The following is a 23,502-nucleotide window of genomic DNA, read 5'->3' as shown; positions in this document are numbered from 1 at the left end:
GTCCAGCCAAAATTCACTTCTTTATTGGATTTCACGCAATAAACAGAATCTTGCCAGACTAAACCTTTATTACTCTCACCCCAATGGATATGCCCTGGGAGATTCTAAAGAGTGACTATTCCAGCTTTCTTCCTATCTAACTCCAGTGTGATAAACTTTAGCATGGAGGTGGATTGCCTAGGAGGGGAAGGGTGCACTCCAGGGGAGTTAGCAACACTGCTCAGATATTATGTGTGAGAGAAAGAGGTGGAAACATCCCATCCCCAACAGTTCACATTGTGGAATATATTGTAGATACAGACAGTTGAGTGCTCAATCTAGCAAGATTTTGTCTATAGGTATGAAACAATAAAGAACTCGGCTTGGAAAAATCACCATGTGTGATTCTTGGTTTTGGGCTTGACATCAGGGCTGTGTTGCCTCTTATCCCCCTCCTTGGAATGTGCTCACTCCTTTCTGGGAAATTGGCGCTTCTTTGTAGTCCATTACACCATATCCCCCTCCATGGACACCATCCCTCACACATAATTGCCTGAGTAGCCACTTACACGTTAGCCAATATAATACAGTATATTAGAGTATTGGATTGGGCAGACATTTGTTTCAGCCCAATCTATCTAACAAGATGGTTATTTTGAGGATAAGATGAGGGTGTGCCCAGGTTCATCTCTGTTAATTATGTAAAAGAACAGTAAAGTATTAATGCAAGAAATACATAATTGAATGAATAATAAATGAATATGAATTAAAGAATTAAAATGGGAAATTGCTAAGCACGCTGATTTGTGCCTCTTAGATTGTAAGCCACCCTGAGTCTTCGGAGAACGGCGGGATATAAATGGGATTAAAAAAAAAAGAAATCCATTGCCAAAAAAGAACAGGCATATTTGTGCAGAATAGTTACATGTGAAATGCTAAAGGTAGAATTAATTGCTATAGCTAATATTGAAATATAATAGAATTTATCACAGTAAAGTAGATATATATTCTGTGCCTTCTCAAACCCCTATTTGTTTGTTTATTTAGTAAACATATATGCCACCCATCTCGCCTAGAGGCAATCATAAAAACAAGATAAAATCTTAAAATATCATAGAAGTAGTCCTTGACAAAAGGCCATAATTGAGCCCAGAATGACATTCATATGTTGTCATGGTCGTTAAGTGGGTCACCACATAAACATAGTCAATTTTATTGTAGCAGTCGTTAAGCAAGGACCATTGCTTTCTTCATTGTTTTTTTTTTTTTTGCTGGAAACTGGAAGTAAATGCTGGAAACTGGCAAAAACCACCAAAAATCATAGTCGTATGAGTGCAGAATGCTACAAATAGCCGCAAATATGAGCCACTTACCAAGCATCCCAAATTTGATCGTGTAACTGTAAAGTGTATGTTTTTCTGTGTAGCCATTTGAACTCCGGAATTGGGTTACAAGTAGTTCTGAAGAGATTGGTCATAACCTCAAACAGTCACTAAGCAACTGGTTGCAAGGACTACTTTTATGGGTATAATTAATAAAGAATTTCAGGGTTGTTGTTCCTCCCAGTCTTTGAAGTTGGACCAGATAAAGAGGACTTTCCTCTGCAAAGAAGGTTAAATTTCTGAGATGTATGACTCTAACTTTACCCTTGTACATCAATTTGTGTTAGGAGTGTCGGCCTTGGACAGTAAGGCATCAGGGAAAATGGGTCTCCGAGCAGTGGTGTATTACATGACTACCACAATTATAGCTGTCCTGATTGGGATAATAATGGTAGTCATCATCCATCCTGGGAAAGGGTCAAAGGAAAAAATGCACAGAGAAGGCAAGATTGTCAAAGTGACAGCTGCGGATGCCTTTCTGGACTTAATCAGGTAGGCAGCATTTTTCTGCAACTTGGCTCCTTCAAATGTGTTAGATTACATCCCTCTTATTGCAGTGTGGTTAGTGTGAATTGTAGAAGGGCCTTCCTGAAGGAAAGCTATTAACTAAATTAAAAAAATGCTTCATGTGTGATAATGTAAAGCTAAGGAAATGAGTGATGTGATGGAACAGCAAAGTGGCATCCTCAACTTGGAAATAATTCTGAAATATAGTCCAAAAGTAGCTGGATAGCTACAGATCATAGTTGAACAATCTTTTGTGGCTGGGGGAAGTACTTTGCATTTTGTGGAAACCTGAGAGCCACAGTTTGCAAAGGCTTTACACACTTATACAAAGTAAGTATATAGCTCACCATCAAGCTGAGCAAGACTGGGTGAATTTATGAGCAACTTTGGGTGGTTTTTTTGACAATAGTATGGAAGAGATTTGCAACTGTCTTCTGGGATGGTCTACAAGGTTTAAGTAGGACTAAGATTTCTTGTTAGTCTCTCATTCTAAAGCCAATTAGAGCCATTACTGATTCCTATAAGGTGTCATTCCAATTTCATTAGGGATGGTTGTCATTGGGAATATAAGTCATCATTCAGAGAGACACTATCTTAAAAATCAGAACATCGGTGTTCTTGTTTATTATATTCTGAGTGAAGGAAAAACTTTGCTGAATATGTGTGTTGGTGAGAGATTTAACTGGTGAGAGAAATTTCAGTTACATGAGGATAACATAATTTGCTTCAGGGTATGCAATTCATTTGAGGAACCACTTTGCTTACAAAGAAGCAAATGTGATTGTGAAGCAGCTGACACAATTACGATACCTGGCAAGTGCCTCAAAGCTCTTCCATTGTTTTCTGGGCCTACCTGTACATGTCCAGAAAACACTTCTACTGACCACTTCTCTGCTACCAGTAACCACCCCATAAAATGTGGTTTGGGATTATACTTTGTGTTTAAAGGAATATTGGAAAAAATAAATTGATTGTCCTTTGGTGTGATCGTGATAGGATGACAAATTATGGCTAATAGGTAAATATTATTTTTTTCTTCTTTACAGAAACATGTTTCCTCCAAATCTTGTAGAAGCCTGCTTCAAACAGGTAAAAAAATTGAATCCCTTCCTATATGTGGGTATATTACATGTCCAGATTCAATTGGGATTACACAAAGACCAATTTTATGATGCAGGGAATGTTCTTAATTGTCTCCCAGTGAGAAGCACCTACAGCAGTGGTGGCGAACCTATGGCTCATGTGCCAGAGGGAGCACTCAGAGCCCTCTCTGTGTGCACGTGCACCATTGCCCCAGCCCCACCTTCCCCCACGGCCCCCTCCTCACCAGCAGGAGAAGAGTTGCCTCCAGGTGCAGCCCATGCGGAGCAGCGCAGCAAAGGACATGGCAGCCAGGCAGCAGGGATTCCGCCCTTGCACTTCGTCACATGGAGATGATGCTGCAGGGTGCAGGCGGAGGGCATGGGTGATCTGCGGCGAGCCATGGAGGCAGTGGGTGGCCCTGCAGGCAGGTGGGGTGGGCGGGGACAGGGGCGGTTTTGGGGCACTTGGTCTATAAAAGGTTTGCCATCACTGACTGACAATTCTATAGGATGGATTCTAAGAGGCTGTATTATCTGGGCATAGCTTCACAACCCAACCAGGATTACACTGTTGCTCTTCTGCACAGATCTCTGACTTATTAAAAGTATAAAAATGGTCCTATGGTTATTGCTGATGTTCCAGCAGCCATAGATGTAGAGAAGAAAGTGCTTCATTATTATTAAAAATATAGCATAATATTAGAAGCCAGCGGTGTTTAGATTAGAGACTAACATGATGAAAATCTTTTAATTTCACAACATATAGACAGATCTAACCATAGTTTCAATTGGGAAAATGTGACCATATCAGGGAACCTCTAGAAGCCTGGTACTCTGACAAATTAACCATCAATAGACACATAGACTTTAACAACATCTATAGACTATGCAAAAAAGACAATCAAAGAACCAAAAAGGGAATAAAAAGACCCAAGCACCTCTCTTCCAACAATCAGCATCCAGATCAGCATAGATTAACTCCAAGGTTAACATCAGACCAATGATCAACTGAACAATACTCCAATCAAGAAACTGCCAAAGAAGTGGACAGTAAACAGCCCAACCAAAGAATCTCTAAGACCACCCTCACCAACACTGCCAGGGCAAGCCACTAGAATATAAACTGACAGCAAACTGCACTCCTTATTAGCACGGATGATACCTAGTTTGGGTAATGAAAGGTCTGCAAGAAAACAAGCAGGCTCAGAGACCACCAAGGACCCTCCCTCCCTATTTAGATTATTTCTGTCTTCATCCCGGGAGGTCAGATAAATATTTTGATAATTGCATTTGAGCAGTTAGAAATAAGGTTCTAGAATTCCTAACACATGAATATAATATTTGTCCTTCTAACCATCTCTAACAGTTCAAAACAAACTATGAAGAGCGTGTTCATTATACACATGATGATTCTAATGAAACATCGGTCCTTGCTGGCATCATAAATAATGTAACAGAAGCTGTGGAAAACCTAACTCAGATGAAGAAGGAGATAATCCCTGTACCAGGGGGTGTAAATGGAGTGAATGCACTTGGACTGGTTGTCTTCTCCATCAGTTTTGGATTAGTGATTGGCAATATGAAGGAACAAGGTCGGGCATTGAGAGAGTTCTTCGACAGTCTTAATGAGGCTATTATGCGACTGGTAGCTCTAATAATGTGGTAAGTACTAAATTCACTGTGCTACTAGTACTCTTTACTTGAAGGTCTAAGCTGAACCTCCTTCTTGGTTGGTCTAACAATTTCTGAGATGAAAATTCAAGGTCAATACAGATTAGACATTAGGAAGAACTTCTTGACAATAACAACTATCAATCAGTGGAATACGTTACTACATGGAGTGGTTTCTTCTTCACTGGAGGTTTTCAAACAAAGGCTATAGACATTTGTAGTGATGTAATGAATCTTGAGAGCCAGTTTGGTGTAGTGTTTAAGGTACCAGGCTATAAACTGGGAGATCATGAATTCTAGTGCTGCCTTGGGCACAAAGCCAATTGGGTGATTTTGGGACAGTCATTCTCTCAGCCTCAAGGAAGGGGGCAATGGCAGATTACCTCTGAAAAACCTTGCCAGAAAACCTGCAGGGACCTATCCAGGCAGTCTTTAAGAATGGGGCACAGTTGAATGGAAGAAAAAGAAGAAGAATCCTGCAATGTACGGGGAGATGAACTTGATTCCCTCTTCCAGTTCTATGATCATAGGGGGTCCATGTATGTGAAGTGAAAGGATGATCCAGGAATTAACTCAGAGTCCTTTTTCCAGGAATTACTGAATTCCCTTCTGGTGCATTATTTAGTGCAGACATGTCAAACACAAGGCCCGGGGGCCGGATCCGGCCCGCGAAGTGGTTTCATGTGGCCTGCGAAGCCATCCTGGAAACAGTGAGGGAATGGCCCCCACTGCCTTGGCCCAGAGACCCTCCTTCTGCCAGAGACCCTCAGATCTGTCCCACTCCTGCCCAGGCCCCCATAGGCACCCTTGATGAGAACGATGTAGAGCTGGCCATGCCCACCCAGTAGGCCATACGCACTCTAGCCATGCCCACCCAGTAGGCCACGCCCACCCAGGCCATACCCACCCGGGCCCCTGAGGGCAACCGCAATGCTGATGTGGCCCTCAATGAAATTGAGTTTGACACCCCTGATCTAGTGAAATAGATATTCTCATTACTCACCAACAATTTCTGACATCTTCCTCCAGATTTTGAACAAGCAAAAAGAACCTGGAAATGGTCTGATTCACTTCAGCTGCACTCCAGTTCAGCTAATGAGGGGTGGGAACCTGTAACATTTCAGATGTTGCTGAACACAAACTTTCAGTTGTCCTAAGAACTATGGCCAATGGTAAAGGATTCTGGGAGATACAGTATAATTTAGCAAAATTACGAATATAGTTGCCCACCTCCAACTATAAACTGAATTTACTCCCAGCCATATTGGCAAGACTGAAGAAAGCCTGTTGGGTGCCATCACTTTCCACTTCATCAGAGCTGTATGTGTCCTTTATTAATTACTCTTTATGTATCATGACAGTGCTATCACTTTACATGATATTGTATCAAAAGCTTGAGAGTCTGATGGTCTGTATTTCAAGATTGGTAGATAACTTAGAAAGGGAAAGGAAAATTATCCCAAAAAGAGAGAGAAGAGTGTACAATATTCCAGTGGTGCCAGAAGCAAAGTTATAGGATGTCAACCTTCCTCTTCTTGATGTCTTAATTTTATTTATTTAATTTATATAAAATAATTGTGCAGCTGTACATCTTAACTAAACTCTGGGCAGTTTACAATGATGGATAAAACCATAAAAACTAAAAACCACAAACCAATAAGAAGTCCTCAGTGATTTCCTAGACTTCCCTGATTAGCATGATTACACTGACTAAGAATTCTGGGATTTGAATTCCAAACAATCAGGAGGCCTCTAGATGTGGAAAAGGGTAAGTATGAACCTGGTTTTGATGAGTGATTTGTAGGGAAGAAATTTAAAACCTTCACACAGTTGTTTCAAAGCAATTATAACAGCAGCAAGAAAAAAAACAGAGATTCTTAAAAGAATGGGGATATGTGATGGTCTCCATTGGAACACAAGACCAGAAATATGAAACTGAAAAAAAATGCTGAGGCTAAAATAAATTCTGGATTAAAAAGTAATCTGTAGTATCACTAACAAACTGCTTATTTGTGCAGAGAGTTACTTTGATTCAGTATTCGTAGACTGAATTACAGCCATAGTATACAAGCTCTTGCATAACTGGCTTCAGAATTCATTATTGCACCAAGATATTATTCTGCACAAATATAATGTGATTAAAATATATATTTTGTAAAAAAATACATATTTTGGAATAAAACACACCAGCCATGATTAAAGTCTGTCCATAATGAATTGGTATCTTCATATTCTTCTTTGTTTGCCACTAATTTGCAGAGTATATGTTTGTTTTTCACTATTGTTCAATCTGTATACCTACCTTACTCTGTACACCGCCCCGAGTCCCTCGGGAGAAGGGCGGTTTATAAAAACAAATAAATAAATAAATAAATAAAAATAAATTCTCTTGGGTTTATAGAGGCTTCCCTTTTGGTTCATAGACAGCTTTTTAGCCAAAGGATCACCAGACAATATAATAAACAAGAATATACTGGGACAATATATAAAGAGCCTTGGTGGAGCAGTGGGCTAATGCCTCCTTAAGTAACACCAGCTGCCTGCAATTAGTGCAGGTTCGCATCCCACCAAGTTCAAGGTTGACTCAGCCTTCCATCCTTCCGAGGTAGGTAAAATGAGGACCCAGATTGTTGGGGGCAATAAGCTGACTTTGTAATAATGCCGCTTGGGGTGTGTGTGTGTGAAGGCCCTAATAAGCAGGCATATACATAGAATGAAGGCTACTGCTAAGTTTGTAAAAGCCGCCCTGAGTCTTCGGAGAAGGGCGGGATATAAATAGAATAAAAATAAAAATAAAAAAAATTAAAATATTTAGGGTCACAGTCTCTGTCTTTATTGTCTTTCTAGAATGGAGCAAGGAATTTCCAAGTGCAAGAGAATAAAGATACATTACACATTTTTGCACAAAAATAGACTAATAGAATAGTTACAAAGCAATGCATTTATCTTTCTCCCTGTCTCTGTCTCTGTCTCTCTTTCTCTTTCTCTCTCTCTTTTTCTTTTCTTTTTTTCTTTTTTCCCCAGGTATGCACCACTTGGTATTTTGTTTTTAATTGCTGGAAAAATTGTTGAGATGGAAGATATGGGTGTGATTGGAGGCCAGCTTGCCATGTATACAGTTACTGTTATCATTGGTTTGCTCATCCATGCAATTATTGTTCTCCCACTTCTCTACTTCTTCATTACTCGGAAAAATCCTTGGGTCTTTATTGGAGGATTGTTGCAAGCTCTCATCACAGCTTTGGGAACTTCCTCAAGGTAGGCTTCCACAATCAAATAGCTTGGGATATAGGAGTTTTTATTGGTTATATACTGTATATACATATAGGTCCCAAAATACACACACACACCCAAATTGGGTTCAGCTTATCTGTAGACATGGTGGCTCAGTAGGTTAGGACGCTGAGCTTGTCGATTGGAAGGTCGGCAGTTTGGCGGGTCGAATCCCGAGTGCCGTGTAGCAGAGTGAGCGCCTGTTACTCGTCCCAGCTTCTGCCAACCTAGCAGTTCAAAAGCACGTAAAAATGCAAGTAGAAAAATAGGGACCACTGCGGTGGGAAGGTAACAGCGTTCCATGCGCCTTTGGCGTCTAGTCATGCCGGCCACATGACCATGGAGACGTCCTCGGACAAGCGCTGGCTCTTCGGCTTTGAAACGGAGATGAGCACCGGCCCCTAGAGTCGGAAACGACTAGCATGCATGTGCGGGGGAACCTTTACCTTTTACTATCTGTAGATGTAATACATTTTAAAAATACTGTGTATCCCATATATACTAGAGTGTAAGCCCATCTGCCTGTAAACAGATTGTTAAAGTTTTAATTAAAATAACATGAAAAATGTGCCACCCACAGATAGGCTGGTCCTAAAAAATTTCAACTTTCCCAATTGTCTTATCTACAGATAGCAATATTGTTCATGGTATTTTGTTTAAAAAGGTGAGATCTTATTCGTGGTTAGGCTGGTCCATGAGTATGTACACATGTTTTTATTGCAAATGATTGAGAGAAGATGTGATTATTCCAGGTTTCTATCATTATCCAGGTTTCTGTCACTCTTCAACCCTACTTTAGGTTTTACTTTACACCTAACATGTTGTTCCAATATGTGTGTAGAGACACTCATCTGAATCTTTGTACCATTCAGAGTACAATATAAGACAGTACCAAATTATGATGCACATTATATTATTTGACTACATATTCCAATAAATATTTTAATTGGACAGCTCTTTCATGTTAATTATTGATTTTGAAAATTAATACCTGAAACTGCTTTGTATTGAAACATATCTTTTAGTCTAGTACTGTCTCCAAGTTGGACAACCATGTTCTTCAATGAAACGAAGGGCATTGAAAAATGATCTACCTGTACTATATGGTCTTTCAAAAATATACACCCAGGAATCCAAACTTTGGGTGCAGATTCCCTCAAATTTTGAGCATGGTCTGAAGTTTAACTATATGAACCAACTCTCTCTCACACTGTGTATGTATGTGCGTGTATGTATACATACACATGCACGCACGTGTGTGCACATGCGCGCGCGCGCACACACACACACATTCATTCATTCATTCATAAAGTAAAGGTAAAGGTTCCCCCGCACATGCGTGCTAGTCGTTTCCAACTCTAGGGGCCGGTGCTCATCTCCGTTTCAAAGCCGAAGAGCCAGCGCTTGTCCGAGGACGTCTCCGTGGTCATGTGGCCGGCATGACTCGATGCCAAAGGCGCACGGAACGCTGTTACCTTCCCACCGTAGCGGTCCCTATTTTTCTACTTGCATTTTGACGTGCTTTCGAACTGCTAGGTTGGCAGAAGCTGGGACGAGTAACAGGCGCTCACTCTGTTACGCGGCACTCGGGATTCAACCCGCCAAACTGCCGACCTTCTGATCGACAAGCTCAGCGTCCTAACCCACTGAGCCACCACATCCCTAGTCATTCATTCATACATACATGGTAATGGTATCTTTTATTTTTCTCCCCATCTGGTTTCAGTTCTGCCACTTTGCCTGTCACTTTTAAGTGTTTGGAAGAGAACAATGGAGTAGACAAACGCATTACAAGATTTGTACTACCTGTGGGTGCAACTATTAACATGGATGGGACAGCTTTGTATGAAGCCCTGGCTGCAATTTTCATTGCACAGGTTAACAATATGGATCTAAACTTTGGGCAAATTATCACAATCAGGTTTGTAAATCCTGCAAAATTCATTTCCTTGTACACCTATGCAAGACAACAAAGGTAGAAAAGTTGGAATGAGGGGCATTTCTGAGTGGGATGCATGATAACACTGGGGACAGGAGGATGATTAAAGTAGGAGATCATGAACATTTCAGAAATCACAGAATACATTGTTTGCAATGCAAATTACAATATCAAGATCTAATCCAGATTAAGACTGCTATATACACCACATGTCCTCTTCCTATTGTGCTAATTATTGTTTTTAGAGTAATATAGGAGGAAGGAAGGAAGGAAGGAAGGAAGGAAGGAAGGAAGGAAGGAAGGAAGGAAGGAAGGAAGGAAGGAAGGAAGGAAGGATTGTGTTTTTCAGATTATAGATCACAATCTGAACATCTAAGATCCGGAAAATACCAGCTTGGGGAAGACGGGTTGAACTCATAAGCTGAATACACTGTTGAGGATGGCTTATCTAGCTAAAGCATCAAATTTCCTTGTAAGAGAAATGAAAAGGGAAAGATTTTTTATCATACAAATTAGCAACTGATTCTAACCATATTCATGAACTTCTAGCCAACAACTTCTTCAAAGCTGAAAAAGTTTTATGCCATAGGGAAATGTTAAAAAAAAAATGAAAATGGCAGCATGATTGGTTTTTTGTCTCTTTCCTTGTAACAGTATTACCGCAACAGCTGCCAGCATTGGTGCAGCAGGAATTCCTCAAGCTGGCCTAGTCACAATGGTGATTGTGTTAACCTCTGTTGGTTTGCCTACAGATGACATAACACTTATCATTGCAGTGGATTGGTTTCTGTGAGTATCTTTCCAATGAAGTAGACTAAAGACACTAGTGAAAATTAAATTTATAAGTCATTGTAGTTCCTGAAGAAATGTATTGGGTCTCTTTGAAACAATACCCAATTACATCGCATACAAATGTTAAACTGTCATCTTATATAAAAAGACTAGAATAAGATACTGATGAAGATTTGAGGGTGAAGGTTGATTCTCCGAGCTTTTGGGTTGGCTTACGAACGTTTCATTACCAGGCTAGGTAACATCTTCAGTAGAGTTTAGGGGATGTCTGTGTCAGTGTTCTTCTGTTAATAAGGGCTTCATATGGTCAGTAAGTCTTGTGATGAACTTAAACTCCCCTAAACTCCACTGAAGATGTACCTAGCCTGGTAATGAAATGTTTGGAAGCCAACCCACAAACTCAGAGAACAAACCTTCACCCTCATCCTACACCCAAGCTACAGATATTCACCACTATTGATGAAGATTTTTTTTGAGCAGAGATATGAAAGTTATTCAGTCTCTGTTCACCTTCCAAGCTGTAGTTTTTAAAAAGATGCATTATTCAATAGTCTTATCAGCCACCATATTTTGACATGCAAATCTTTAATGATGATGATGATGATGATGATGATGATGATGATGATGATGATGATGATGGAAGGGACCTTGGAGGTCATCTAATCCAACCCCCTGCTCAAGCAGGAAACCCTGTAGCATTTCAAAAAAAAAGGCTGTACAGTCTCTTCTTAAAAACTTCCAGTATTGGAGCATTCACAGCTTCTGGAGGCAGGTTGTTCCATTGATTAATTGTTCTAACTGTCAGGAAGTTTCTCCTTAGTTCCAGGTTGTTTCTCTCTTTGGTTAGTTTCCATCCATTGCTTCTTGTCCTGCCTTCAGGTGCTTTTGGAGAATAGCTTGACTCCCTCTTCTATGTGGCAACCCCTGAGATATTGGAACACTGCTATCGTGTCACCCCTGGTCCTTCTCTTCATTAGACCAGACATTTGCCTGTTATTTGTTTCTTAATGAACCCTTTCAAATGCTTCAGCTTGTGGCCAGTTAGTTTGAATATCCTTGTGCAAGAAGGAAGAGGCCCAAAAGACAACATGAATGTTACAAAATACCTATGTGCTATTCCTTCTTGGAGCTGATATTTAATTTTTAAATATGGCTCTTATTTCGTTTCACTATTCATTTTTTCCCATCGGTCCTGTAACATTTTCTCATTACTTCTGTGCAAACATTGAAGCAAATGTTATTGTACTGTAGATGTAATTTTAAGGAAAGAATGTGGACTTGTGTTATATTTTCTAGTGAAAGCTTTCATTGTGTTGGTAAACAATGACTGGTTAACTTGAACGTATTTCCTAGGGATCGTCTGCGTACTACTACCAACGTTTTGGGAGACTCCATCGGTGCAGGAATTGTTGAACACTTATCACGCCATGAGTTACGGAACAAGGATGCTGAAATGGGTAACTCCGTGATAGAAGAGAATGAAATGAAGAAGCCTTACCAGCTGATTTCACAAGAGAATGAAAATGAAAAGCCCTTAGACAGTGAAACAAAGATGTAAGGTAGAGGAAAGTTGACACAAAGCAACTAGAGTTATGGAAAATGTACACTTTCTTTGGTCCTTCTTCTTGTTCCTCATGTCTTCTTGTACTCTCAAAGCACTGAAAAGGTTTAAGGATGAACTAGATATTATGAGAGACAGAGTGTGTGACATGCCCCTTCTGCCTTGTGATAGCTAGGTTTGAGCAATGAACAACAGCAGGCTGTTGCTCCATATGCCTCGCCTTGTTCCTTCCAGTAAGGAAGGCCAGAGGAGGACAAAGCAAAGCACAGTATTGTTATGTTTCATGTTGTGTTTACCTAGACATACTTTCTCTGGCCTGATACCTTCCTGATGTGAGACTACAACTCCCAAAATTCTTAGGAAACATGCAGCAGACATGTTGGTTAGAATTCTGGAAGTCATAATCCACTACATCTGTGGGACATCTGGCTGGAAAAAGGCTGCACAATTTGTGCAGGAGAAATAGTGATGGGATCAGGGCACATTTTTCAAAATTGGTGGAAAATATTCCAAATTCTTGGCACTTGTGATATAGAGCTACATGCCATTAAAAAATAGGCATTACACAAAGTGATATGCAACATTTTAATGGGTGGTAAATATTTTATCAAATTACCAAGCTTATTCAAGAATATATATATATTTCTTTATCCTGTTAATGTGATCTCACTTAGTATAAGTTGAAACAGCAAAACAGAAGAAATCCTGAAAGAGGCTTCATTTGTTCAAATGCTACATGTTCCTAGCACCATCAAGTCACCTTTGACATTTAATGCTATGTCTATAAAAATTAATAGCAAATTTTGATTTGTTTTTTTAAAAAAATCGTGTTTATTTCACTGCTGTTAGAACAGCACAAGTATGAATACATTTTTTTCTAAAGGATGAAATAAGTGAATAGTATTTCCCACAGGTTATTATACTTATGAATTAAGCAAAAACTACTAATCCTGTGTTCATTTCTAACCAATGGGATATTTTAGTATCAGAAAGAGGCTCATGCTTCTTGGTACTGTGCACCTTCAAATCCCATTGATTTTGTATATCACAAACCTGCAAATACCTCTGTGTATGTGTAACATTATGACTCTCTTTTAGATTGTAGTATTTAGCACAAATACTGCTACTCATACATAATGTTTTTTTCCCAGGATCAGAGATCAAATGCACACACATAAAAACATATGCACTTTTAAACAGGAAATTTATTTTAGTTGCTTCGTTGCCATGGACATATAGAATTATTGCTGTCACAGCAATTGCGATGTCATTATTTGATCAAACAACTGTAAATATTCTGCTGGTTTAATCTAGTGAGGTTTAGATAAATGATAACCCACCAATCATATACATAGTAGTTTTCAGAAAGTAACTGCTTTTGCTTCCTACAGAAACTGCTAATATGGTGGTATTATAAACAGTTAGGCTCCAGGAATATTAACATGGTTCATAAATTGTCCTGACTTAAATCTCAATCTACATTTGAATTTTCAGTGGGAGTTGAGATGCTCACTGATTTATATCCATGTGACATTTCCAATCAATTGTGTAAATTATAGTTTAGTCTGACATTAAGAATCCTGTTGAAGATCCTTAGCCCCCCCACCCCATACACACACCTTAAATTTACAGGAAATATAAACCAACTTTAAGCCAATGAGAATTTTTGGCAAAGATTTAATCTAACTGTTCATCATTATCATTGCAACTCTCCTGAAACATTCATTGAATTTAGTAACCTAAAGACCAAGAAATGAATTCTAAAACACCCATATTTTAAAAACCACACAAATGAAATACAAATTCCTTGTTTCCAAGTAGACATTATGCACAGTGCTAAGCCATCATTACACAGATGAGCAAAAAGGTCTCAAAATAAAGAGGTAACTCACGTAGAGATTATCTGTTGTTATCAAACTAAGAAATAAATTGGGATTCTGTTTCTCTTAGCTGCTTGCTTGCTTGTTATACAGGAACTAGAGATTGTGGCTGAAAAGAAACACTATAATCTAGCAAAAAAAATGAGGGTTTGCTGTGATATATTTTATTTAATAATAGATTGCAGGTTATTTTAAACTGCAATTCTTGATTGCATATAAAGGCAAACCACCAGGAATCTGCTATTAAAAGAAAATTGGGTTTGGTTTGTTCTTCCTTGTTGCATAGGAATGATTCTCCCCAAGGTTCGTTTATTAGTGATGTAGTCCTCAACTTGCGACCACAATTGAGCCCAAAATTTATGTTGCTAAGTGAGACATTTTTAAAGTGAATTTCGTCCCATTTTATGACTTTTCTTGCCACAGTTGTTATGTGAGCCACTACAGTTGTCAAATTAGTAGCATGGTTGTTAAGTGAATCTGTCTTTCCCATTGACTTTGCTTGTCAGAAGGTCGCAAAAGGTGATCACATGACCCTGGGACACTGGAACTGTCATAAATATGAGCTAGTTGCCAAGCATTCAAATTTTGATCACATGACCATGGAGATGCTGCAATGGTTGTGTGAAAAATGGTCATATGTCACTTTTCAGTGCCGTTGTAACTTTGAACGGTCACTAACCGAATGGTTGTAAAGTCGAGGACTACCTGTACTAATTTATGGTTTATATTATATGCAACTATAGCTAGTGTGAGTTTAAATTAAACTACTCCAGTTAAATTGTCTGCCTGTGTTTAAGCCTCTAGCAGGAAAGATTTTAGAATCTCTGACACCATGTTAAATACGAACATATAGATGAAATTCTAAACAGCAGTGTATACAAAGCATTTGTCAAGGTTTGGCTACCTTTGTGCTTTCATAGTGAAACTACAGAACCAAAAATGCTTTCAGGAAGGTGAATCTTTCAAAATTTGGTTAAATGCATTTTTTAAAAATACTTTTGAGTTTTTTAACTTAAGTTTAAAGACCAAACTTTCTAATCCACTACCACTTTCTCCATGTTAGCAGCATCCATCTGATAGGCCCTGCTAACACTGATAGGAGATGACTCTGTATAAAAGTAATACTAATGTGGTGCTTGACTATTTTTTATTAAGAAAAAGAGTATATAAAGAGAATTATGAAAACATTTAATAAATATTGAAAAATATAAAAGCCTTTTTTTTAAAGAAGAGGTCTTCAGGACTAAGAAAGGAGAGTTTTTTTAAAAAAAAAATTGGGATGAGATCATGATTTTTGTCTATTGGAAGCTTGCTGTTTCACAGAGCCCATTTATTTTTAAAAATAAGATTTTTAAGTTATACTGTATTTTACATACATGGTCAGAGGAGTCAGGAAGGAAAGCTTTATGCAAGCAGAATAATCTCTGCAATGGGATGTTTGAAGGAAGGGATTAATCTTTGTAACCTGTTTTGGATTGCAAAACCATTATTCCCCATTTCTGCTAGCCAGGAATAATGGGAGAGTCCCACATTTGAAACAGTCTGACTTCATAAGATGGTGTAAATATAAAACATATATTGGTTGTATAGTCTGTTGGAACAGTATTTAATAGCATTTTTGTAAAATAAGGCTGAGTTATTCCTTATAGCTGCCAATTTGATATTCAAGGTTCATTCATTTGGTCCCTACATAGTAAGAACTGCCAAAAGCTACCAAGACCTGCAGTGTGTTTCATCCGGGCTAATTCTCAGAATTCTACACTTATGTCCTGGTTTTTTATTTATTTTTATTTTTTTACAAAAGGATATTACTCATAAAACTTGACGTTATCCAGTTTAAGCTAAGATAGCTGGCATTATTTAAGGGTGGGGGGGAAGACATTTTCAAGGCTCAATCTCACAATTAGAGCCACCAAGAGTTACAGACAAATCTAGGCAGATTAAAAGAGAGATGATTTGCAATAGAATTCTCAGATTCATTGTTGAAATCTTAAGTAAAGTGCTGGTGTAAGAGGAAAGATTAAAGTTTCTGAGTTTTGACCATCAAACGTGGGGATGATATTTCTATTTAATCCAGGCTTATAGCAGACCAACTCATTTTTCATCACCTGCTATTCAGAGTTCACAGTAGACCTTTACTATACATCCCCTTCTCCTTTATAAGCTAGTATAGTAAACACTACATTGGAATCAGCTCCCTTGTGTTTTTCTAATCTCTCAGTTTCTATTCATTTTGCCTACTTATGGAACAATTTCCAATGGAAGTAGTTTACAAATGAATAGTCTGTTCATTGTGGCTAGTGAAGAGTCTTTCTTCGCTAAGTACTGTAGGCAGTGCTTTTTTTTTTTGTAAAAGAAAAAGGTGCCGGAACTCACACATGTCATACAACCCGCCATGTCTACCCTACAAGATTCCATCCAAAAAAGGTGCCGGAACTCCGTTCTGAGCGTTCTATGACAAAAAAAGCCCTGACTGTAGGTTTAACATACGCTGCCTACCTGGGCTGTGAAAATCCAGACAATCACAAGACAACAGCAAAGAATTGGAATGTTGTATACTTTATTTTCATTGTGGATTTTTATAACCCAGATCCAGTAATCCTAATATGAACCGCAAACCACTCACGCACCTGTATTTCCACTAGGTGCCCCCTGTCATGTTTCAGGCCAGGGATGGGCAATTAATTTTCCAAAGGGACCACAATAGGCTGGGACTAACCAATAGGCCTGTGGAAGGGCCCATCCAATAGGACTGTGAAAGTGTGTAGGCACAAACACACAGTTTATATACATAAACTGAAAAAAGTCACCCTGAAAATAAAAGCAGTGTAGTTGTATTGAGTGCATGGAATACACTTATTTATATTTGATTTCTAATTTCCCATTGACTTCATTTGGGCTGGACAAGGATAGCCAAAGGGCCAGATGATAGTCACTTGACTCAAATGGTATAGGTCAGGGGTAGGCAACCTCGGCTCTTTTATGACTCATGGACTTCAACTCCCAGAATTCCTGAGTCAGCTGTGCTGACTCAGGAATTCTGGGAGTTGAAGTCCATGAGTCATAAAAGAGCCGAGGTTGCCTACCCCTGGTATAGGTTCTCCTGCTTGAGCAGGGGGCTGGACTAGAAGACCTCCAAGGTCCCTTCCAGCTCTATTCTAGTCTATTCGAAGATGTGGCCCAGCGGCCATAAAGTGCCTAGATCTGTTCCAAGTTCCATATTACAAATGCAGAATGAGACTGTCCCACATGACAGCAATAATGCCCTTTCTAGGGGTAAAAGCCCCACCCTAAATTCTTGCTGTTGCTTACTGGCTCTTTTTGAGGGACACTGTCAAACTGATAAAACACCAAAAGGTCTGGCCTGAAATTTCTGAAAGACATTAAGGATTATCTTAAAAGTGTGACAGGTGAATTAAACCCTGCAAAAATTTAAGATTTCAGATTGTTAAGTGGAATTGTTGAGGTTGTAGTGACAGTCTCTGAATGGTGGAAGTAGGTAGGCAGAGTTTTGGAGACTCAGTTAGCTTCCCCTTTGAAAAAGAATAGGAATTAACTCAGTGTATCTGATGGTGTTTAAAGTAATGCATTATGTAATTTCTGACTGAATGCAGTAAATGGATGTGCCTTTTTTTAATTATTTGTTTCTTATTTGCGCTAACAAAAAGAAAACCTAGATTAGAGGCAGGTGTTTTCTGAAATGTAACTAGAGATATTTTTATAGCAGTACTGTAATGTGTACAAAGTTAATATTAAATTGTATGGAATAATATTAAATTGTATGGTTTGCTTTTGAATGGATACTATTTTTGGAAAGCAGCTGAAAAAAATATTCATGTAAAGGGCTATCATTCCATGCTCTCAGTTTAGGAGAAAATGGTGTTACAAACTATGACAGTTCTTTAACTGCTTTTTTTTAATACTAACTCTGTTTCTTACAGAAATCATGAGCCATAGAATATTCTTTGTTTTGTGCCTATTCTGAGTTGGCAATTGATGCACCTAGGGTGTGGCTTGAGAAATATTACTTTGTAGGTGTATTTTCAATTAAAAAGCAAATAGTTTTACATTATATTGTTTTGAATAGTGTGGTCTTTCCCCCCCCATGTGCTAGAATCTACACACTTGCTCACACTTGCAATAGCTATTAACTACACATGTTGGCCTTGTTCCTAAGAAAGCTTACCCAGAAATAAACTTCAGTTTATCCAGGAAAGATAAAGATGGCCTTGGTCAACTGATTGCTATATTTCTACAGGGTTTGTTTGTTTGTGTGGCAAAAATTATTTAGTATTGCAGTTTTCCAAGAAGTTTTCTTTCAACTTCAGTGTTACCCTCATCATAACTCTGCAAAATCCAGACAGCAGAAAAGAGTTGTCTAGATCTGTCCTGCAAAATATTACTTGTCCAGATTTTTGCAGCCAGATAAAAGAAGACAAGGTGAAATAATGTGATATGTGTTAACTTATTCTAAACCTTATTGTGTGATATCTGCCATTCTTCTTTCCATATGCATACACAATCAAACATAACCTTATATGTGTACATCAGAAAAAGAGAGGGAGCCAATTTGTATTGTATGCTAAGCCAAGGTGAAACAATCAACCATGATTTTACTCATGATTTGGTTTTAGCTTACTTATAACCATGATCCTACATGTTCCAAGGAGTTAATCTATCATTACTTTTTTCTTTCAGTCTCTGGACAGAATCAGTAGCTGAGACTATTCCAGGTGCAGTTGTATCTTCATTTCTCTAGTTCTATTTTCAAATCCTCTGGTATTGGTGGGCTGCAAGGAAATGGAAACCTGAAGGGTGTAGAGAGGGGCTGATTTCATATGACATTATTCCAACTTGATTAAGTTAAGTTCATTCCCATGAATGGGGCAGACGAAGTATCACCCTATCACCTACCATGGAATTAGTATAGATTCTGGAATGGCCAAAAACTGCAACTAGACGTGGATTGTTATACTTTTGGCATGGATTCAAGATCTTAACTATGATTTACACTAAGCTAGATACTGCATGTGAACATGTCTCAAATGTGTTTATTGCATTATTCTGGGACAATGAATCCCATTTATATATAATATTGAAAGGAATGTCTTGCCTTCTATTAGCACAGAACCCTATTTCTCACTGTAGTCCAGAATAATAATGTTCTATTTTCATTCCAATATTTTATCAGAGAACACATGGAAAAAGATCTAGATTTTGTAGATTGCTCTAGGAAAAGCCTGATGACCACTAGGTGGCAACAACAATGCAGAAAGCTGTAACTCATGCATGTAAAACTCATGATGTCATGTGATGTCACGTGACATATTGTGACTTTTTCCCCATTGCCGGCAATAGGGTGGGCACGGTTTTAGTATGATGCATCCGGCCCGCAGGACTTCCAAGTTATGTCCCAGTGAGCGTAATGCAAATATTCTATCAATATGCAGTGTCTGAGTTGAATCTGATCTTGGTGATAACACCCCTACTGTTTTCTTAAGTGTTTTGCTACTTTCTTCTTCCAGATTGATTTTTCACATCTAGCTTGATGGTGGTGAAATATAAACTTGGTTGCTGGCTTTTACATAATATTAATATCTCAAATTTTATTAGAAGTTAGGAAATATTAAATTAGTTAAGCATTAACAATATTATTAACTCTGTATTAAAGCTTCTGCAGTATTGTATTCTAGTAAAGCTAGAGTGTTTTCCAGATGAATTGGATTACAACAAATGTCATTTTTGCTGACTGGAATTGTCATCACATCACATCTGAAAGAAATAATAAAGTAGTCTCCCTTAAGAATAGCGATAGATAACTTTCAAGATAATCTACTATTTGTATATATGAAAGAATAGAGGACTCATTCTAGGACTAGAAGGACTCTGGATTATAACATTCTGTTCTTTCAACTTTATTGCCAAATAGCATATATTCACTGAGTTTTCAGAAGCACTGAATCCTGTTCATCCAACTTGTCTTCTTACAAAATAGCAATAGCAACAGCACTTAGAATTATATACTGCTACATAGTTCTTTACAGCCCTCTCTAATATTCTTACAGAGTCAGCATATTGCCCCCAACAATCTGGGGGCTCATTTTACTGACCTCAGAAGGATGGAAGGCTGAATCAACCTTGAGCTGGTTAGAATCAAACTCCTGGCAGTAAGCAGTGAGTTAGCCTGCATTCTAACCACTGTACCACGCCACCACAGCACTATAGGAAGTAGCTATTATTCCTATAAGTTTCAGAACTTTTTATAGCTTGCTTCCTTAAATCAAGGAAAAGCAAAGTCAAAGGAAGTGATTTCAATGGGACATATTCTGAATTATATTTTCATACAAAGAAACATATCTAGGAATTGATGGTTGCAGTAGTTGCAGTACAGACAAGTTCATGCCAGCTTAAATCAGAACTGAGCCAACAATTCAGAGTCCTCAATGAAGAACATCAAAATCCCTTTGTTGTTCTGCACACACCCCCAAGCTCCCCAATAAGTGCTAATTTTATTCATATTGACTGCATTCACTCGACACATTGAACCCGTTATTGAGACAACCCATTTTCTGGATTCATAAAGTATATTGAAAGATAAATGCTGAACTTGCACCACAGCCTGAAGTACAAAAAAGAAAGTTAGAATTAATCATATTGTGCAAATCCAACTGCTGGGTCTTTGTCTTATTTCCATAAGTGTGTTGCATGTATATAGCCTTTTCTCCCCTATCTTTATTCTAGTTTATAGGCCACTCCAATCTTGACAGTCTAAATGGTGTTCATTATACAATAAGTATTAAGTTCATTTACTTCCCCCAGGCCAAGCTCATTTCATTAACTTCATATTAGAACTGTATTATTTGTGAGTCTACAATTTCATTTCCTTATGGTAAGCACAGAAAACTTGAAGGAAAAATAGAGAGAGTTTAAATTGAGTGGAGAATGGAACTTATTCATTAGGCTGTGTCTCCTCCCCAACCTGCTTTTGTGCATCTGGAGAATTGAATCAAAGTGGATTCTTTCCTATCACTTGCAAGTAACTGCTACTGTTTCTCCCCTGCCGAGAAAACTGGAGAGAAAACTAGAATTCTGGGTCTTGAATCTTTATTCTGTCGGATATGTAGAATACAGGCACTCTCCTATATATACATGGAACTTCAAAACATCCCAGAATGCTGAAGAAATAACAAGGAGTGGAACATTGTACTAGGTGAACAATACCAGGGCCTGAATTTTATATATCAAACTTAATAATTAATTTTGCCAACACTGAGTGTCATGGGACATGTTTCAACGTAGTTGTCATGGTTCCGATAGATGAAACCCATCAAAAGTCGCTCTAAGGGGTGGTGCCATCATAGGTTGCTTCCCCCCAGTGTGCTGCATTCTCAGCAGTTGCTGACCTCCCTGCTGTGGCTGTTGTACCCCCAGTGGATGCCGACCTCCCAATGGTGGCTGCGTCATTCCCAGTTGCTGCAGGCCCCCCAGTGGTTGCTGCACATTCAGGGGATGTTGCCACCCCCACTGCTGCTGCATATTCAAGGGCTGCTGACCTCCTGGTGGTGGCTGTGGCATGCCCAGTTGCTGCAGGCCTTCCAGTGATCCTGGCAGTGGTTGCTGCAGGCCCCCCAGTGGTTGCTGCAGATTCAGAGGTTGCAGCCAGCCCCACTGTTGCTGCGCTCCCACCTGTAACTGGCCTCCCTGTGGCATCGTCAGTTGATGGAGGCCTCCCAGCAGTTTTTGGACATTCAGGGGCTGGTACCAGCCCCAATGCTGTGGTGCTCCCACCTGTGGCTGACCTCCCAATGGCAGTGGCTGTGGCATCTCCAATTGTGGCAGGGGCTCCAACAACTGCCCAGCCAACAGCTCTCGCAACTGTTGTATTATATCATGTTGCAGGCTCACATCTGAGTCTTCCCCCTGCGTAGGCTTTGGGCTTGGGTGGTACCAATAGTGAAGCTCTGGGCTGTGTGACTGATGGTAGCGATGGTCAGGGCTTTCATGGTACCTGTGGCGATCTGGGCTTCTAGAGAAGTGACGATGTCTTGGGCCTCCGTGTTCAGAATGGCGGCTGGGGCTGTCCCTCCTTGTAGGGCTGGAGGCTAATGGTGGCTTCGAAGATGGGGAAGCAGGGCTGGGGCTTCTTTTTGGCATGGACTGGCATCTGCTCCGCCAATCATCATAATCACTTGCAGGGGAAGAGTGAGAGGGTTACTCCCCATTCTTCATCTCTAGTCCCTCGAACCTCTCCACCAACTTCTCCACCAATTGGCTACGGTCTGCAGACAGGTACTTCCACTCTCCGTAATCCTCAGTAGTTGTCAATTTCCTGATTCTCCAGCAGCCCAGGGACCACAATTTTCAAGAGGTTTCCTCTTGCAAGTCAACTTCGGTCGGTTTCTAAGACCTTGCTTTCGGCAGAATCATCTCGAGGGGCTTGGAGTCTCCACTGGGCAGGATCCACTCTGATGACCAGATCAGCTCCCGCATTTTGGGTCTCGCCCCAGCTGTAAGACCTGAGAAGATTCCCTCTCCACTGGTGCGTAGCCTGCTCTGCCTCCACTGAGGCTGCAGCCATGGCCGGGGTGCTGGAGCCAGGCACTCCTTCCTTCTCCACGTTGAGATCTTCCCTGAGTCTTTGTCAGCCTATCCCTTGACTTAGGGATGGCGACTGGAGCTCAGGACCCCAAGGTGGTTAAAGTAGAAAATGTGCAGTTTTGGGGTTAATGTCATGGTTCCGATAGATGAAACCCATCAAAAGAACTTTGAGGCAAAATTCTTCCTTAAGGAACATTTATTCGGGAAACAAAGTATAGGCACTACGAAGTTGAACTCAAAAACTAAATTCCCTTCCCCCTGATACAAACTAACAAAGTACAATTCCCACCCCCAATAAACTGTCATAAAACACATTCCCCAATTAGCTTCAAGCACAGGCTTTCTCCTCAGCTCCTCAGCCTGCCAAAATATTATCAGCTCGTCCTTGAGTTCCCACGGCAGCGTTATATTATGGCTAGCTGAGCTTACATCCCAACCCTCCCCTGCTACATCTGAATTCTAAAAGTAAAGGAAAGCATGTTAAAGGAGAAGAGAAAATGGCTGCATTTTCATCACTTGTCAGAGCAGGAACATCCAACGTTAGCAGCATTGACAGTAGTTCTATTAAAGGACATGTGATGCTTTTACCATTTTAGATGAATCAGAACAGTGCACCTTTTGACAAGGAATACTATTAAAGTGGTTGCCTAAATTATCCTTTAGATGTAATATGAAAAATTAAATTAATTGTAATATACACCTTTTTAATTTCCTCACTACAACAGAGGTTCATCCCCATTAAACAGATTAATATTTTAAATCATTTGTGTCAAGTGAAAACCCCCTAATTGTTTTGTACTCAAAATTCCACATTCAGTTTCTGGAATGCTAAATAGGG

General features: G+C 39.5%; 1 protein-coding gene across 4 annotated transcripts in view; it reads left to right on the top strand.

Annotated features, from left to right (window-relative positions):
- The window catches only part of SLC1A3 (solute carrier family 1 member 3), a gene marked incomplete at its 3' end in the record, with an annotated part of 35,645 nt that extends 23,462 nt beyond the window's left edge, over window positions 1–12,183 (top strand). For 2 of the 4 annotated variants that reach the window (XM_083354595.1, XM_083354593.1), the window contains 7 exons: window positions 1,649–1,853; window positions 2,915–2,957; window positions 4,317–4,612; window positions 7,646–7,879; window positions 9,621–9,815; window positions 10,488–10,622; window positions 11,979–12,183. In XM_083354595.1, coding sequence (XP_083210721.1) covers window positions 1,649–1,853; window positions 2,915–2,957; window positions 4,317–4,612; window positions 7,646–7,879; window positions 9,621–9,815; window positions 10,488–10,622; window positions 11,979–12,183 — 1,313 coding nt within the window. The remainder of the gene's footprint in view (window positions 1–1,648; window positions 1,854–2,914; window positions 2,958–4,316; window positions 4,613–7,645; window positions 7,880–9,620; window positions 9,816–10,487; window positions 10,623–11,978) is intronic. The other 2 variants (XM_083354594.1, XM_083354596.1) reach the window with 2 other exon arrangements.
- Between the last annotated feature and the right edge of the window lie 11,319 nt (window positions 12,184–23,502).

The sequence above is a fragment of the Vipera ursinii genome (genome assembly GCF_947247035.1).
Source record: "Vipera ursinii genome assembly, chromosome: 2".
Classification (NCBI taxonomy): domain Eukaryota; kingdom Metazoa; phylum Chordata; class Lepidosauria; order Squamata; family Viperidae; genus Vipera; species Vipera ursinii.
This window is presented reverse-complemented; position numbering and strand designations above follow the sequence as displayed.